The following is a 19,848-nucleotide window of genomic DNA, read 5'->3' on the forward strand; positions in this document are numbered from 1 at the left end:
GCAAGGAATATAACAGTGTGATAACTGCTCTTCTCAGGTATAAGTTATTTACAATATGTTTTCCATACCTGTTGAAAAGCAAAACAAATAAATAAAATGCTTAAATTGAATCACAGGTGACCGCCAATGACCCGGACACAGACACCAACGGTCTTGTGACCTACAGCTTGGAGTCTCTACCCGAGGACACCAAAGAGGACATCACAGAGGTATTCTCCATTGAAGGAGAAAGCGGCTGGATTACCACCATACGGGACACTGACTGTGAGGCGACCAGGGTTTACAGGTTCAACGTGGTCGCCACGGACCATGGCGGTGACGTCAAGCTGTCGTCCAGCGTTCTGGTGGAAGTGACGGTGACGGATGAGAACGACAACCCACCAAAGTTCTCTGATGACGTGTACCGTGGGTCAGTGGTGGAGAACAGCAGTCCCGGTGAAGTCATTGTCTCCATGACGACCACAGATGCTGACGTATCACTGGAGAACCGTCTTGTGACTTGTTACATCACAGGTGAGTACTTCTAAATGTGTATTTGAGTGTGTATGTGTGCACAAAAGTGTAATGTCACTCATATCACTTATAATCATGTATTTGTGGGTTTTTCAGTGAGAGGGAGTGTGTGTGTGTGTGTGTGTGTGTGTGTGTGTGTGTGTGTGTGTGTGTGTTTATCATCCAAATTACTGTCCCATTGAAGATTTGTGACACTGGGATGTATCAAGACATTAATGAGGTGAAATGAAATCTCTGTTAATCACCCTCAACAGAGTCATGATATTATGTTATTCAGCCAAAGATTAATCACAAAGAGAAGCAGTTTGAGAAGCTGACAAGATGGGAATACAAATGAGATGCCCTGCAGCTACCAACAAAAACAAAGCCACGTATTAATGCAAATCCTCCATTTTCTTCCAGACAGTTAAAGCCGGACTGTTCTGAAGGAGCTTGCTGTCACAACATTGTTTTTGGAAAGTGCAACAGAGGAATATTTGCATTGGGATTATTTGTTAATGGTAGGGTTCAGGTGATGCTGACACTGGCTTGTCAAAAGAAACAAAAACAGAAGCAGACGTTGCATATTTAAGTTGCCTACCACCAGTATGATTGATGAGAGGATTTTACTTATTCAGGAGCATCTAGCTGCTTCACACAACAAAATTCAAAATTCATTACTGTGATTTTCAGTAGTTTTTCATCAGGGCCGTAGCCAGGATTTTAGAAATACTGAGGTATGGACCCCCAAATTCTCAGGAACAATACAGAGTGATCATAATGTATCACCTGTGGCTACAATCACGTTATATTATTTTGTATGTTATATTAGCTTTTTATTGTGAAATTACTTTAAAAGAAGTGAGTCTGTGGTGTGGTTTGTGGTAAATCTAATCTATTTATTTAGAGATTTTGGCCAAAATGTGATTTTTCTTCTGATTTCACAGTATAAATGAATGTGAAAGTGATCATGCATAATACTTTTTTATTCAGGAATGTAAGAAATTTCAAATCAAATTGAACAGAACTAGTTGCAACCCTCTGAGGTGTAAGATTTTTTTTGTCCAGTCCTGAATTTGTGATCTTTTTTGTACCTTTTCATTTTGGTGATCTAAATTAGGTTTCAGATGTTTTAAGAGTTCAAATTCTTGGGGAACTAGAACATAATTGCTTTATTTTGGAGATGTTGTAAATCACATCAACATAAATATCAAGTGTCAACAGCGTCAGTCCAAAAGCTTTATCCGCCCTTAACGAACTCTATCAGTTACTTACTTCATGGCATCCTCCTCCTCTGTGGTAGTAATACAATTTGCCAGTTTGCATTTAAGATATCACCTCTCCCTCACAGTGCTGCAGGCTGTTTATGTACAGTAGCACTTAATTAGTGTTTTGTCACTGCCAAAGAAAACCACACAAGACAGCTGTAAAGAATTCAAACAGTTTACTTCTTGAGGTTGAAGCGTTTGTTCAGTGAGCATGCAGGCTAGACTTCTACAAACGTTCCATCAGCATACGACACCTGTCAAACAGGTGGTTGACTGACTGTGATGCAATCAGCTGTAACGTACAGACTGATGGCCACGCTCACCAGCCAGTGTCAGCTGTCTAGTCAGAGAAAAAAAAGTGTTTATGTTTTCATCTCAAAGATAAAGGTTTGAGAGATAGAGAAGAAAACTATAAAATGCAAAGTACCCAGGTGAGTCGGCCAAATGTTAAAACATTCTCTTCTACAAAAAAAAGAGGAAAAAAACAAGATGGCACACAGAAATGACTGAATTATTCATCAGGAACAACATGCCATCGGAACTCAATATCAAAGATGCTGCTGTATTAAATAAGTAAAGTGGGAATTTAAAAAACTTTATATTACTTAGAAGGTAATGGAATGTTTGAGAGACGCTGTAATGGAAGCAAAAGCAGACAACAAATGAACAGCACAACCAATAATAAACTCAGGCACAACCTCATTCTCTCTTATGTACAACAAACATTACAGCACATGAAGCAAACATCATTCACGGCAGGAAATAACACCTACAAGTGGCGCTGAAATCCCGCCTCATTCACAGTTACATATGCATTCTGATTGCTGATTTATTGCAGATTGGACATCTGCAATTCAATACTTCATTTTATCTGCCTTCCATCCTGATGCAGCCAACACCAAAAGATTATCGATAATTTAAGATCAGCAGACCAAAACAGTTTGTCACTAACAAATATCTGTTGGTTATAAGATCACATTTGAATACATAAGTGACACTTTTTTAAGGTGACTCTTGATTCTGTAATGCTCTGTTCACTTGTTTTTTTCCCTCTCTTTTACCTTTTAATTTTAATTTTAACAACTAAATATGTTATATATCTATATCTTTTCTACTGTAACTTCGTGTCCTTATATAACAAACATATTCAGCATTGATTTTGATCATCGATTAATTGATAATTGATGGTTCTGGGTTGTCAAATGTGAGAATTCACTGCTCTTCCTCTTACATTATCGTAAATTGAGTCTAAATCTAAATGATCTAGTATCTAACTCAGGCCTTCATCCCACATGCAGATGGGGACCCTTTGGGCCAATTTGCCATCATCCAGGAAGACGAGGGCGAGTGGGGTCTGATCCTGAAGGAACCTCTGGACAGAGAGACCAAAGACAGATACACGCTCAAAGTCACGGCCACCGATGGGAAGTTTGAAGCTCCGGTTATCGTGGACGTCCACGTGCTGGACATCAATGACAATAGTCCGCTGTGTGAACAGGTGAGGAGGGAGTTATTTCCCCCTTTCATTTACAGATAATATTCATCAAAGCATCACATTGTCCTCATTCATCCACAGAAGGTCTTCTTGCCTATTGGGAACATTTAAGTGAAATACAATTTTGTTTTCTTTCCTCCTTTATTGTACCAATAATGTTTCTCAGAAAATGTAATCTTCACTCACTGAATGAATGAAGAATCTTATTAGTCTGGGTTTAATTGTAGTGTTTTGATGAAGAACAAATCAAGGACAGACTGAATATTTGTAGGTTTTGCATGAAAATGATTCCACTTTAAGACTACTATCAAATGCTGGTCAACCCCCAACAACCTGTTCTGAAAAAACTTTACTATCTTCATGAAAAAATGATTTATTATTGGATGTAATCAGAAGAGAATTCCTTCCTAACCCCCTCATGTACTCACATATAGAGTATGGCAGCTGTATTAACAGAACTGATTACAATACATCCAAACCCTCTTCATACATATTTTATTCTGCAGCCCCTACACACTACCAAAAACATGTCAATATCAATTCTGAAGGGAAAGGCTCTACATTCCACATAAGAAATGTAGTACTATTGTCATTTTGTTTAGTATCAACAGAGTTTGTTTTTTCCTTACAACCAAATATTTGGAGCTATGAACGGTGGCAATTCTGACACCAAGTATTAAATCAGAGGATAACAAGAGGATGCAAAACTAACTCCATTTCAGCAAATTCTCACACACGCTGCAACCTGGTGGGAATTTTCAAGTGATATGAACTTCAACTCTCCCTTTAGTTTGTTCAAATTTAATCACAACTGCTGTATACCATTATAAGACCTGCTAAAGTAATTTTATTTATTCTAAAAATTGATCAAAATGTGATGCTATAATACATAAAAATGACAAAATGACAACATTAATTTGACAGACAGAGAGATTGTGGTAGATGAGTTCTGAAACATTTCTTCCAATTATCTTGAAATTGAATTGTGGCTAATTTGAATATACATATAAAGTTGTATCTTATTTCATAGCAAAAGATTAATAGGGAAAGGACGTGTGAAAACAAACCAAAAACGAATATTTTCAACATTATTATGCATATGTTGAATTCAGTTCAATTTCATATTTCAGGACACTTTTCATAGAGCAGGTCTAGGCCGTTCTCTTTATAGAGACCCAACAATTCCCACCTTTAGATTTGTCTCATTTTAACACCTTTCAGTGAATGAAAATGTACCAAAGTTGACTTATATTCATTAGGCTTTTACCTTAAATGTTCCCTCCATGTATCCAGAGCTATTTGGAATTCAGTGTCGTGATCAAGGACACTTTGACATGAGAAAGTGGGCATTGAACCAGTAACCCTATGATTAGTAGCCCACTCTGCCTTTTGTGCTACTGCTGCCTGATAACGCAGACTACCTGAACTGTTTTCCCCCAAACTTTCTTATTTTTTTAAAAACCCTTGATGTAAAGTTCAATTGCTTCAAATTCAACTGTAATAATCAAATCTGACCAGTGCTAAGATGTTTAAATCACCTTTTTTCTCTTCATTACTGAAGCCCAGTAGCTGTGTCAATATATTTATCCAGCACTCAGTAGCTTGACTTAGAAACTTGCAACGCTATTGGGGGGGGGCCTGATTATTGTTATTATCCTCCTGTTCCAGCTGCTGTACAAGGAGTCGGTGATGGAAAACTCGCCCTCCAGCACGTTTGTGTTGAAGGTTTCGGCTTCAGATCCAGACGTGGGAGCTAATGGCCAGATCTCCTACACCCTCCACGGTCCCAACGCAGACAAGTTCCATCTCGACCACAGGACAGGTATGATGGTGTCTGTTTGGGGTCAAAACACGAGTGCTCCTTCTAAGTGAGCTGTGCTGTGAGTGTTTGAGTTGGCGATACCATCAGAGGCTTAAAGGATCCAAAACCTTTCTATTGTCATTTCTTTTTTTTCCCCATTTTCAGGAGTGGCCTCCTGACATCCATCACACTTTATTTCTGTCATAACATCTTTCTCTTATATCTTCAATGCCACCCAGTTTCTTGTAAGATATCTGTTTTTAGCAATGCTAACAGAGAGGTTGAGTACGTTGGTGGACCCAACACTTTGGTGCACATATCAGACAGTACTGGATCCCAAAGGATGAATAAAGTTTCACTGGAAACATATTTAAACACAACATTTAGCTTTTAGCCTGCACTTTGAGAGTAATGCTAACATAGCAGCATGCAAATTATAATAAAAGATAGCAGTTTACATTTACAAGGAAGTGGCACAGCAAAGGTTACCTGTGTGTTCTCTGGGTGATTCACAAAGCTAGTTGGCAAACTACTGTAGCTGGTGAACTAACTGCTAACACGCTAGCCAGCTGGGAACATGTTAGCACTAGTCAGTCATAATAACTGTGGTGCCTGGGTGCTACGTTACGCTACTCCTGTCTTTTCGAAGCTATACCCTGGAAGAGCTGGTTTACAACAAAGACAATAGCTTCTATAGTTTCTTAAGCTCTGTCATGACATGTTTTGTTATTGGTCAACGGTGCAATTTGCATTCAATTGTATGCATTTTCGTATTGAAAAAATTAAGGAAAATCTTGTTTGAGCACATTTTGCCTTCATCAATAAAAAGCTAATCATCTGTCTGACATAGGACTTCCCCTAATCTTTGATCTCTAGACTTAAATTTTAAATTCAAAATCATTTCATCTCTGTGGCTTAGTGGCTCATTCCTAACATAACAACGTTATCGTGCTAAATGTTAAACATCATCATTGACATCGCGTAGGCTAGTTAACATGTTAGCACATGAGGAAACGTAATGGATGCTCGCACACGTTGGCATGCTAAATCATGAGCACACTGGAGAGATAGAAAAACCATTTCAAAAACCAGCTGGCAAACTTTGAATGAATTTTGGACTTCATGATGATTTCAGCATTGTATCCATCGTTCCCCAGGTGAGCTGTTTTCTCTGGGTCTGTTGGACCGGGAGAGGGAGGTTGAGTACAACCTGGTGGCGAAGGCGACGGACGGCGGGGGGCGGTCGTGTCAGGCAGACATCCTGCTGATGATCCAGGACATGAACGACAACCCACCTCGCTTCTCCTCCAGCCACTACGAGGTCACCGTCTTTGACAACACGACCATCCGAACTCCCATCGCTGTCATATACGCCAAGGACCCGGACACCGGTATGCTACAGTTTGTCATTATGGGTGCTGTGAACATGCAAGTTAGAGTTACAACACAACGGGGCCATAAAGAGGATAGCTCTCAGGTCAGGACATGTTGTGACAACCCCCCTTAGTCCTGGTATCAGTGTTCCTTAATACTATTAAGGCCTAATGCACACATACTTGCCTTTGTGTGTGAATGTGGTACAACTAATTCTAAGCATAATAAAAGACTAAGCCATTCCCAACAGAGTTTTTCTCTCTGAAACGCCCACCTGATACTGTACCTCTCCTTTGTGTTATTCCAGCTTTACTTGTAATTGTTTACTGCACAGGTATTTTAACCCTCAACCCTGGAAGCATTAGCATCGACTGTTCTCGTTGTTAGGTGATAGTAATTTATCATCTTTTAGCTTCTGTTAGTTGTGAGCATATTAAGTAGTGTTCAGGTCTAGATTATTATATTGTGTTGGTGTCCAGACAAAGAGAAATATCTAAACAATGGTTGGATGAATTGTCATGATATTTGGTGAACACATCCAGGTCTCCCTCAGGATGAATTGTAATAACTATGGTGATTCCCTGACTTTTCATCTAGTGCCATCATTAGGTCAAAATCTGAATTCACACACCTGCAAAACTAAGGCTACATTACCATCGGCCTCAACTGCACCTTGTGTCTAGAGCTTATTAACGAATGTCAGCATGCTAACATTGCAAACCACGATGGTGAACATGCTATTGTACTATATCGTTATACCTGAAAAAATACCTGCAAATAAATTGGCATGTTGGTATTGTCATTATTAATATGTTAGCATGGTGACTAGCATTTACCTCAAAGTACCCCTTTAGCTAAGCACAGTAAATAAGTGCGTAGACCTCACAATTGCGGCGAAAGCATTCCCTTCTTCCAAGAAAACATTTGCCATATGAGACCTGCATTGTTTATTGCTATGTTTAAGCCGTCAACCAGTTTTCTTCTGGTAGTTGATTGCTAGGTTTATTGGCATGTGTCTTCCACCAGCTGTCTATCGGTGTCATTCCAATATAATGGTCAGACTTATGTTTAATTACCGTGAGTGCTGGCTCCCCCTTCTCCAGTTTGCATCACGCCTACTCTGCATTTTACACATTCATCTTTGTGTTTCATCACTTGCATCCCCAACACATTTGCATTACCATCCTCTGTTGTCTGCATGAATATCACATCTCACATAGCTGCATGCTCACAATATGTGTGCATCCTCATCCCCATGTTGGTACAGCAAGGGGGACCTGCTCCTGAGAACATTGCTCCTGAGCGTGAGAGTGAATTTTCATAAAAATGGGCCTTTGATCAGTGGGCTTTCGGAATAATGGGCCAGTGGAACAATGGGCAGTCCCCACTACAAGGACAGAACACACCCACCCTTTTATTTTATTAAACAGACTTCGCCTGCATACAGTTTGCTTAAAGGTCCAGTAACATTGGCAGAAATGGAATAGAATATTCATAGGCATGTTTTCATTAGTGTATAATCACTTGATAAAAGAGAAACGTGTTTTCGTCACCTTAGAAGGAGCTGTTCTCTTCTGCGGTGTCCGCCATGTTGATTTGTGATTTGTCATTTTGAAACAAACCCACAAAGCTTCTAGTATAGTTCTGTAGTAATAACAAGCTTATATTTGTTTCTTTCTTCGTTGCTTCCTTTGTGTTACTTCTAAAAGACTTCCTTTGTTTTTTACGTTTTTCTATTACCTGTGATTTATAGGAGCCTCTTTGTTTTTTTTTTAATCTCCTTCACACAAATTTGTCATTCTGCCTTTGAGTTTTAGCACACAATTTGATCACACTGGTTTTTAAATTACAAATCTAAACCAATCTCTTCTGGTTGAAGTGTGCTGACGCAGTTTTGGTGCACATTTCCACTGCAGTGTTGGATGTTTTATTCATCAGTTGCCTTTGATGGTTAGTTAGTGTTCAGGTGTCGGACCAGTAAAGTCAGATAACAGTAAAGTAAAGCAGACATTTCCTCATTTGAAACCAGTTGTAGAGCTCAGTCAGAGTAGGCGTGTGTGGTGTTTGATGTTTCTCACACACAAATATACTCATTCACAAACACACACACACATATTCACTCTTGAATAGTTCACACAAGAGGATCGATAAAAACTACCCATACAAAGACATACACCTATACACACTCTTGCTTTTGTATGAACTGAGATTGACAAATTCCAATAGGTAGTCGTTCACACACACACACACACACACACACGCACACACACACACACACACACACACACACACACATGCACACCCACACACAGCTGGGTAGGGAAACAGGAGCCGACAGAACAGGTCAGCCACTCCTTCAGATGTGCAGCAGCTTGTTCTCTTTCTCCACACTGGCAACTTTCTCACAGACAGCAATGACTAATTAATGGTATTAGATGTTATTTGCCAAAGAAGTCAAAACACTTCAAGGAAAAAACAACAAGTAACACACAAGGTAGACAGAAATCCAGATGCTGTCGATTCACAGAGAAATAAACAGATAGATCCACTATAAGATGCATTTGTATAATTTTCAGTCCGAATGAAACTGGAGTTAGAGCAGTTATAAGTTTTAAAAAATATTTTTTGTCATTTTTTTACACTATGCAGTGTCTTAGTGGTGGCACTTCTGATTTTGAATACCGCCTCCTCTGGTGAGCATGGCCGTATCCTCCACTGAGGTCACCAAGGTTTGGGCTTCAGTATTTTTTCTGAGGGGTGTACAATAGGAATTGTGAAATAATTGCCCAGAAATAACAACTTTGATGCTTTGATGCCCAAAATCCACCTTGCAAGTTCAGTTTTTGGACCTCTGTATTTCTAAAACCCCGCATACAGCAGTGTTTATGAGGTTCTCCTACACGTCTGCATAACTGCATCTCTGTGTAAACACAGCTAGCTTAACGCTAAGAAAACAGCTTAACATCATGAAAACAGCACTGAAATAGTTCAACCACTGGTCCTCTAAAATGCAGGATTTGACATTTTTTAACTGTAGCGCCATCTTTAGTTTGCTGCAAAATTGCATCTTCCCCTCCAGGATTTGTGAAACCATGTTTGTTAAAGCTTTGTTTGAGTAAAAAATGTTGACCTGTAATCACAACACTCCCATTAGTCTGTGTAATTATTCTAAAAAAAACTTTGATGAGAGGCCAGGTAGAGGCAATGATTAACTTGTGTGGTATGCTGTCATGTATTTTCTCACTGATACTAATAACAAGGCAAAAAACACCAAAGAGAGAGCAGCTCAACAAGAGTCATGTTTCCTTTGTTTCGTCTGAATCATTTTATAGGGCTTGAGAGATAAAACTAAGACCTCTTGTGGGGTTCAGACCTCCAGGTTTAAAGCCACACCCTTGAATTATACATTATTGGTCTCCTGTTACCAGTTGTGTGTTAATTGGCCTCATGTCTGCGGGGCCTACAGATGGCGAATGATACTTACATGATCTTGTAGCACCAACCTTGAGACAAACTCCCACTGTTAGAGCAGCGAACTCGCCAGTGCTTTCACACATTTGTTTTGCAGCCCAGACTTTATACTTAAAAATAAAGTAAAACAGAGTACTCCAGCACACAGTGTCAAAAAGCTTAATTCCTCCCACTTTTGTTAAAACAGTGTCACTGTCATATACAACTTAATGGTGCTTGTGGTGGACTTGTGTGTGTGTATTATCAACCTCTTTTACCAACTATGTACAGATAATAGAACAAATTGTCTCGTTAAACACTCATTAACTTTTTTCCTCCTCAGTGTGTTTTTTGGCACACGTATAAAAGTTTCTTCAACATCAAAATGTCAACAGTTTTTCATCTTTTGATTACACAGTTGAAAGTTTTAGGATTTTTTTTATTTTCCCTCTTTGTGCTTTGACAACAAGTCTTCACTTCTAATCGTAAACACACGTTATGGGAATCCAGATGTGGTTTTGATAACAGTAGCAAATTCTTGGCTAATTTGTTTTCCCTCTCAGGTGTCAAGCAGCAGCACGTCTGTCACTGACTGACAACAAACTGAATAATATATTAGACGTGATATATTGGTCATGTTCGTGACAGAGGAGACCTGTTGTTGATATCTCTCCATATTCATCTCCTGCAGGTATAAACTCTGAGGTGAAGTACTCCCTCCTGGCGGGCGACAGCGGCTACTTCTCTCTGGATGAGTTCTCGGGGATCCTGCGTTTGGAGCGACCCCTGACCCCCGACACCCCGCCCACCTTTGAGCTGAAGGTGAAGGCCACCGATCGCGGCCTGCCTCGTCACCTCTACTCTGTCGCCACTGTGACGGTGGACGTGGTCTCCCTGGACGACTACCAGCCTGTCTTCCTGAGCTCGGAGTACATCGCTCAGCTCCCTGAATCCTTGGCAGTCGGGTCTGAGGTGTTGAGCGTCTCCGCACTGACCAGAGATGGCGGTGGGCCGGATCCTGTCAGCTACCGCATTGTGTCCGGCAACGAGGACGGACGGTTCCTGCTGGACTCACGGACAGGTTGGAAAAGTTTTGGTTATGTTTTGCGGGATATACTACCTGGAGAAGAAACCAGGTTTCTGAACCACCTCATAGTTGCTGAGATGGTGAGAAACCGAGATGTATACAGGGATATAAATAACAAGCAAAAATTGCATTTCTTTAAAGGGACAGCGAGGTAATTTTACACTTAAAGGTCAGTTTATTCATCATGGGGAATACAACTTACTCATCCTGTGAAAACAGTTGTATAATGTCTTCTGTGGGTCTGTTTAGAGTGTGGTACAGAAAATAGTGTCAGTAACAAAAAATAAATCAGAAAATAGTGTCCAATTTAATGAATAAGTCATAGAAAACCGATATCTTCTGAGGGCTCAAACAAGAGGACTGCAGTGGATTATCTGCCCCGTGTCAGAGGATGCTGGTCTGCCATGTCCACAATTAGCCAGTTGATAGCTGTAGGTGTGTTTCTATTCACATGTATCGCACATTTGAACCGAATTCTGAGCAAATCTGCAAAAACAAAAAAGCTAATGAATTCTTGGTTCTATCCACTATCATTATGTGCTTTTTAGGATTTGGTTCATCGAGATGTAATTAAAAGAGCAGCAATGCAAAAATGTAGAGAACATGATGGAAACATGCTATTTCTGTTTATTGTGAGTGAGGTTACATCAAGTCTTGTCTGGAATGATCATGGATGAGCTATGTGAGCGAAGTCGGAGCGGAAGGAGCTGATCGGTCATGTGAGTTAAATGTCCGCTACTTCAGAACTTATTCGGAAAAGGTGTTTTCATCTCGCATTAAACGCATTAAAGGTTGGGTCAGTCATTCTGTAGAAAGATAGTTGATTGCTGAGTCTCACAAGCGTCTGTTACCATAACCCAGCTAACCCAGTTAGTATGAGTGAATGAATACAAAAAACGTTTTTTCAGATTTTGCCGTTTCCATCAACCTTTTTTATATATCAAAGCTTATTTGCTTAAAACAGCTGCTGCCGTTTTTGGGGGCCTGTTCAACAGTCTTATAGATGGTCTTTTACTTTTTTTTTGTTTTGTGCAATGAAACAGTTTACAACCCAGACGAACCCAGCCCTACTGCTTTACTGCGAAACCCAAGAATAAAGTGCTTCTCTTCAACAGTCAAAGCTTTGATGCTATAATTTAATTTCCCTCCAAGGTGGCTTGAGGCTGCCAGTCTACCCAGCATTTGTGTCACAGGTTGTATGGTAATTAGTAACACTTAAATTAATCATAATGGTAATATTTTCTGTGTATTAATATGCAACACCTTTAACATCCCAGTTGAAGGCCAGATATAATTAGGCACATCATTTTTAACAGATAATTAGAGGACTAAAAGACTAGATGTTCTCTTCCTCAAACTTTATTAACACCTTCCTCTCTGTTATTCAGTGTTAGGATTTTCTGTCTTACTCTTGAGCAAAATCTTCCGACACCAAATGAATCCATCATCCATCCTCCCTTTTGTTTTGAACAAAAAAAGTTTTATCATTGTTTATAGAAGTGAGGGAGTTGAACTTGGAGTTAAGTCCCCTAAGTCTTCGCGAGCTCTGGCCCCTGCTGGATTTACAAACCTGCAAAGTTTGGGAGTGAACCGCAGCCTGCCCTTTGGACTGAATGGGACCTTCTCACGGCTTGCTGCCAATAAATCATTTAAGGGCAGCTGTTCAGAAGAACCACACTCATTGATCACTGTCCACTGCATTAGGTTTCATTATTTGGGGAGAGCAGCCCACATCCTGCAGCATAAGAAACACTAAGCTGGGCAAAAAAATAGATTTTGGAATACATTAGAGTTGGCAAGGTTGTTGAGATTCTGGGGACATTCATATTTATTCATGTGGCAAGTTGAATTAAAGCTGCAAGCAGTATTGTGCGGGACCTCGCACTCCACGCAACACGGGGCGTGCTGCGGCCGCTTCATGTGCCGTCGTAATATGTGTGGACCACAACATGAAAATTTCAAGTAAATCAGCTCAAAATCGCCACGCAGAACTTACTTCCTGTTGTCAGCAGGTGGCGCTATCACTATGTCTGCATATTGTTTGGTCATGTAGACGTGTTCAGGGCGGTACTGTTATCAAACGTGAAGTTTCATTGAGATTGGACCACGCACACTGAAGTTATGAGGATGTGTTCAGGGCGAGACTGTTACAGAATATATGAAGTTTATTGGAGATTGGACATTGCACACTGAAGTTATGAGTACTGTTTTATGGCGAATCGGCTGAATTCGACAAGTCTGGCATGCGGTTTGACTTACAGTCACAAATAGCGCTACTTTTCATCTACAGTTTATTTTGATTGTACTGGCCGACTTCCCGTGGGCTTGGGGGTATGGGTCCAAGAGGCTTTTCTGTAGGTCTCGGCACGTTACACGTCGCTACCTAGTTTCATACATATCGGTGAAATGTGGTGCCGGGGCTGCTTTTTTGAAATACTGTAGGGGGCGCTACAAACACATTTTTTGGTATGTGAGCTACATGCAACAGTCTACATGTGCCCTGTGAATTTCATGTTCATAAGTATTACGGTCTCCGCACAGTGATTTACCATGCCACCAGAGCGCCACCTAGTGGCAGATTGTTGACACATTTTTTAGCAAGCCTCAGGGAGCCATGGGCAATCATCGTGCCAAGTTTCGTTTTGATCACACGTGAGAGAAATTCATCGAAAATGACCACGGAATTCAAAATGGCCAACTTTGACGCCACGCCACGGACACGCCCTTCAATGTACATGCACAAATAGCACAACGTTTAATCAAGAAGGTTTTTTAACTGTACCGACCAATTTTGAACCAGATCCGATAAGTCACTTTTAACGAGTTTGTTCAAATACAACACGAAAAACCAAAAATAAATATCAGAATGGCCGACTTCCTGTGGGGTTTGGGGCATGGGTCCAAGAGGCTTTTCTGCGTCTTTTAATACGATACACATTTGTACCGATTTCTGTACGTGTCGACCTTACGCGTCTTGAGGGCTGTGCACGGAGACAATTGCATACCGGTATTTTCGTTACGTTTGAATTTTGTGCAGACTTTTCGAGCATGTTGCGACCGCCAAATATGCGGTTGAAGGCGGCAAAAATAAGAATTCCTTGCATTACAATAGGGCCTTGCACTGGTCAGTGCTCGGTCCCTAATAAGAAAACAAAACTAAAGGCCTGTCTGATGGTAAGAATGGCCTAGTTGAGAAAATACCTCAGGCAGATCTCATGTTTGTAAATCAATCAATAAAGAATCAGAAATGAAATAGTTTGGGTCTGCTCAACAACTAACCCAAGCTTACAGTTAGAAGCATGTATTAAAAGTGAGCTCTTCTTCATTTGCTTTGGAAAGCTGCATTGATCCCTTTAAATGTGCAGTCAAGTGATGGTAGGCTGAGGAAGACGGTAACTTCACAATCTAGGGCATCTCCTGCTGAGCCATACTGTGTGTTTGCTCTCCATATAGCTAGTACTGATCAATAAACCTTCTGATCAGCCCTGCACACATCACACACAGCTTACTCTCTCAGTATGTAGTTGTCACATAGGGAGCTAAACCACTGACTGAGGTGTACAGAGGTTTAAACCTGCTTTCTTTAAGTTTGTTTAAAGATCCCCTCCCAGACATGTATCAGGACATATATACAAAAAGTCAGCTTGGAACAATAATGTGTGCCTTTTTTCCACTAACAAAAAGTATAATTTCCACATTATGGAACTTATAAAGACAGAAATTAGAAATTCCAAGATCTATGAATATGCAAACTGTGTTCATTTCCTGGTCTCCTACTTCACTGTAAAGTCCAGGCTCAGTGTGTGTGTGCACTGGTGGCTTCATGTTTCTACCAAACACTTGTATAAGTTGCACACTGGACCAGGATTCATTTACAAATTATTTGTGATGTCATAAATATCATATTTTCAGTGAGCACAGAGAAACTTTCCACTTTTCACCAGATTAATGTGAAAACATCTTTCTAGTGTCAAACTCTGCACACACAGCATTCTGCACAGTGAAGCTCAAACGTCCAGCTGTGGCAACAAGAGGGGGGAAAAAATTGAGTAGATGGGGACTACCCATACAATTTCAACTTCATTTACTTCACTGTCAATGTTGTCCGTGCACTGAGAGTCTCTGTACTAGGCTTCAATTAGCCGGACTAGCTGAGTCAGCATTTGGGTAAAGACCTGCCAGTGGTTGTAATGAAAATCATACAGAACTCCATGTAATCAGCACACACATGCTACTGCCTTAGAAATTGATTTACGGCCCAGCTGTGAACCTTATTCCCCAGCTGATCGATCTCAGTACTGTTGTCTCGTCCTCCTCTGTTGTTATAACTTCATTGAACATTTTTCAAACTTTTGATGGATCAATCCATACACCATTGATATGATCACTGTGGCAGAATCGTGATGTGGTTTGCAGACTGTTATTTCTATGCCGGTATTTGTGTTTAATTTAATTTTAAATGCTAAAAAGTCCGTTTTATTTTAGAAGGTAAATATTTTGTGCACATTTCTGTAATAGTAGACTGCTTAAATGTACAGTTTAACACTTATTCACTTTCTTGCTTTTGTTGTTAAGATTGATACCACTAGCTTAGCATAAAGACTGGCAATTTAACACTTTCGGTTTCTGTTCAGAGAGAATTTCTGTGTACTGATTACACAAATGAGAACATTTTAAAAAGTGATCTCTAGAGGTGTTTGTTGGTAGATTTTTTTATATAGATAGAACTGCTTCCAGTCTTTATGCAAAGTTAAGCTATCCATGTAATGGATCTAGCTTCGTATTTAGCATACATACGTGAGAGTATTACTATATCTTAGTATCATCTCATTCTCGGCACAAAAGCAAATAAGCGTGTATCCCAAAGTGCTGAACTTTTGCTTTAAGTAAGTAGAATTTACTTTCAGCCCATGTACGTCTCCCAATGGCCTTCACACATGAATAGAAGAAAGTTGTAACATTTATAGAAACGTTTGTAAGGGTCCTCACAAATGCCGTGAGATTAGATGAGTATGTGTTAATTCTGATCGCAAGACGGATAAAGTTTGTTTTTGTATGTTGTCTTTGTGAGTTACTTTTTAATCAACAGTTGTCTTTTGTTGTCCACTGCAGGACAAGAAGAGACTGACTCACTGGCTTGTTGGAACCACTGTTAATAATTTATGAGTTTTGTTTTTTTGATGTCCACAGAATGATACAAATTATATAACAAAAATGATGTGCCCTCTGCGTCATCAGTAAGCCTCTTCAAGGATGCCGTGAAGGACGCAGTTGTAAACAATAAATCTCACACTGGCACTTGGCATACCACAGTTTGTCATATCCTACTGCAGGTGAACGGTGGTTTACCCAACGTGACAGTGTAATGTGTCTGTGAATCACCGGGAAGTGTTTGACAGTCCACATATCTCTGTGGTTGAAAGTTAGGTGTCAGCAAACACGATAAACCACGAAAAACACCCATCTGTCAAACAAGAATGACAAGGATAGCACAGTCATAGAGTGACATATACATTTTAAATGGATGGACTAGGAATTGAAGTAAATGAAAACGGATGCAGGTATAGATGTATGTAGGAATCGGAGCACAGATACAGAACACTTTGACGTTGCTTTAGTGTCAAGTTGTGTTTAGATGGAATTTTAGCATGAAAGGATTATTGCCTACTAATGAGTATTAAGGCTCAGATATACAGCACTTGTGTTCACACATATTTGTCGGCGTGTCTGCAGAGTCCTACATTTTGAGCAGCATTTGTTCGGTCTGCAAGGACACGCTCACGGCCACAGAAATGCAGACAGTGTAACGTGGTTTTAGGCCTCCTTCAGACAGACTAGAGATCTCTGAGGCTACTCCGTCAGCGCATGGTAAAGTATAGGGGGGAAGAAATGCGGACCAACATGTATGTGCCAACATGAGCACACTCTTGTACACAGACACCCAGTGCAGGATAATCAGAACAGCATGTGTGTCTGTTTTGAAGTACATCAGGGATGTCAGATGTAAGGGTTAGGAAATAAACTGTGTCAATGAGGGTAGTCACAAGTACACGTGCAAATGTGTGTCTTTGTTTGAGTATGGCCTAGTCCAAGAAAAGCTTTCTTTCTTTTAGTTTTAAATGTATAAGTTAAATTACCAGTAGCATTTACAACATCAAATTAAATGATACGTTTCTGAAACCTGCACTTGCACTGTGTGTGTGTGTGTGTGTGTGTGTGTGTGTGTGAGTGTGAGTGTGTTTGTGTTTGTACACAATGTTGTTCACAGTCATTGAGGCTGACAATGACAAATGACCTTCGCCCACTTTCTTATTTCTGAGAAGTCACATCACGCCGTGCAGAATGAGCTCGGACTGCTTTGAGCAAAACACAAAACACAGATAGGAACCCTTATTGACAGAAAGCTGGCAGCGGGGATCACGAGCGGGAGCTGCTGTACATAAACCATATCTCTGTGCAGGATTTGAACAGAAACGTGCCATAATAAATCTCAGTCATTAGCATTATTACCTGCACAAACATGACACAAAGAGGAATGTCTGCCTCCGGTTGTTTCTGCACTGCGATTACATTGTGAAATCTGATGGATTGTGGGAATCATTTAAATTAATAGAGCAAAAGGGGTTTGTTTTTATGGAACAAAAGGAGGTTTTGGAGCTTACAGCAGTTGCAGGAGGTGGAAGGAGTTAAATCTCGATGGAAAATCGCTGCCAAGACTTTTATTCAGGGAGGAAAACAAGGGCAGTTCACCTCTTTGCCAAAGAGGCAAATATTTGTTTGTCTGTTTTTGAAGCAAATTAAAATGGAAATAGGTAAATGTTTGCAGGAACCTGACTTCGTGCTTGAGGTTAGCAGCTTCAGTGCGCATTTTGAACCTTTGCAACGTTCACAACTAAGGTTAACAGGAAGGAACATGAACCCCCACCAATAAAATGAACAAGTACAATAAAGCACAACAAAATTGAGAGATAACAAAACAAAAAAAATGAAGCAGTCACACAACCAGATTGTGTCCAGTTATAAAAGAAATATCAGATAATAAAGTCTTTAGGTGCAGCTGTTGGTACATCAAGGATTGATTTAACAGAAAGACCAGAGGTTGGAAGCAGGCTCAATATTCCTCCACTCGTTCTTCCGCTGCCTCACTTGGGTTTGCTAACAGCAGCTACATTTTGCAGCGGTTACTTTACTGCCCATCAGGAAACTCTGTGGATCACAGAGAGTTGAGGCGGAGCTCTATAAAATATGATCCACTTTCACCAATATCAGTGACATAGCTGCTGGTGTGTGACTACTGGCATAAAGTTCCCACTTGTTGTGACCCGAAACCAAAAGTTACACAGTCCCTAGTAAGGCTGTTATTTTAAGGTTATTTTAAGGTAGAAAAGTTATATGACACGCTCTTGTCTTTCCCCTTGTATTGTCCTTGTCCTTTTGTTTCACTGGCGGAGGCACGGGCACTGGAAGTACTGACATAATGAAACCATACGTTCATAAAAATGTTTAAACTTAACATGACTTTCTCCTTTTTACTCAGATTTACATGTACACACTTTTATTTAAAGCAGGAAAAGTAGTTTTAACTAGTTTTTTTAATCAATTTTATCTGCTGTAAAGTTATAAAATATTGTTAATAACTATTATGTAGGCTATAAATGATCCTGGCCGTTCAAATTAATGCAAAAACCATGAATGTCATGCATTTAGCATTCAATATGATGACTGATGATGCCCTCCCGCTGCCCGGGGAAACGAGGAAAATACAGCGACAGGGGAGAGTTTCTATTTCAGTCGCCATTGTTTGAAGTAATGAAACCCCACTGGTGTTATGGCTGTGTTATTTGCAGACCAAGCAGACACACCAGCGCACAAAGACTCACAACGGCGTAGGTCACTGGGGTAGACTCAACGTAGAGCCTACGTACAAGTATAAATCAGCCTTTACTCCTCCCTTGTGTTACTACGTCAATGAGCGGCCTGTGGAAATAAACACTTCAGGGTCTGTCCCCTGTGATACTGCCAGATCAGTCGTTCTCCACACATCATTAAAGCAAAAATAAAGCTCCAGTGATTTCAGCATACATTATAAATTTAGAAACAAGCTATTCTGCTCTTATCAGCCAACATCAAATTCCCCCTTATAGCAAGGCACTCGATCCCTGGTTAGTGCCTAAATATGCATAAATGAGCAGTAGAGCTTCTGTGGATGTGCTGGTCGACTACGGATGTACAGAAGAGCATGAATGGGACGTGGGGCATTGAGAAAAAGGGAAAACTGGAGCTTAGCCAACTTTCCCTGTAGAAAAACATAAATAAAATAAAATACACGTAAATAAAAAACAACTTGGATTATTCCGACTCAAGCTGGTTGTACAAATCTCCTTGATCTTAGAAAAATCAATAAAGTGAGATCTTGGCTGTGTGTACAAGGTGCAAATAATTTACATGCTGGAACCTGGAGGTGTTTAGTTTGAGGGGAACGGTAGATGTTTGTTTTTGCTGGATCCCATTATGTTTTATCTTAATGAAGAGTGGATCAGCAGACTGGCTGGCAGCCCGAGAAAGTAGGTTGTGTGTCTCACCCACACACTCTGCTGGATGTGACCCGCCGCAGTCCACAGATACACTCCGGCTTTGTGTGTTATAATAGGCTCACTTACAGAGGTATCCTGTCTCCTCAGACCTGATCGGTGTAATAAACATTAAAAAAATTGGAACAATTAACAGTGTGCGTCTCTCCAAACACCCATATCTATAAAAATTGGCAGTGGCTCATTAGAATCACAAATTACATGTAAGAGATGTGATTCAGCAGGAGATTATGAGTGAATCAGGTTTTTAAGGGAAACAGACAGGGAGACAGATAGCCATAAATAAATAG

At 40.3% G+C, this 19,848-nt stretch overlaps 1 protein-coding gene across 1 annotated transcript in view; it reads left to right on the top strand.

The window, feature by feature from the left end:
- fat2 (FAT atypical cadherin 2) overlaps nt 1-19,848 on the top strand; it is a 110,740-nt gene that overhangs the window by 44,740 nt on the left and 46,152 nt on the right. The window contains exons 12-16 of the mRNA XM_051420689.1: nt 117-513; nt 3,059-3,258; nt 4,924-5,077; nt 6,214-6,447; nt 10,572-10,961. Of these exons, the coding sequence (XP_051276649.1) occupies nt 117-513; nt 3,059-3,258; nt 4,924-5,077; nt 6,214-6,447; nt 10,572-10,961 (1,375 nt within the window). The remainder of the gene's footprint in view (nt 1-116; nt 514-3,058; nt 3,259-4,923; nt 5,078-6,213; nt 6,448-10,571; nt 10,962-19,848) is intronic.

Source organism: Dicentrarchus labrax, unplaced genomic scaffold (genome assembly GCF_905237075.1).
Source record: "Dicentrarchus labrax unplaced genomic scaffold, dlabrax2021, whole genome shotgun sequence".
NCBI lineage: Eukaryota > Metazoa > Chordata > Actinopteri > Moronidae > Dicentrarchus > Dicentrarchus labrax.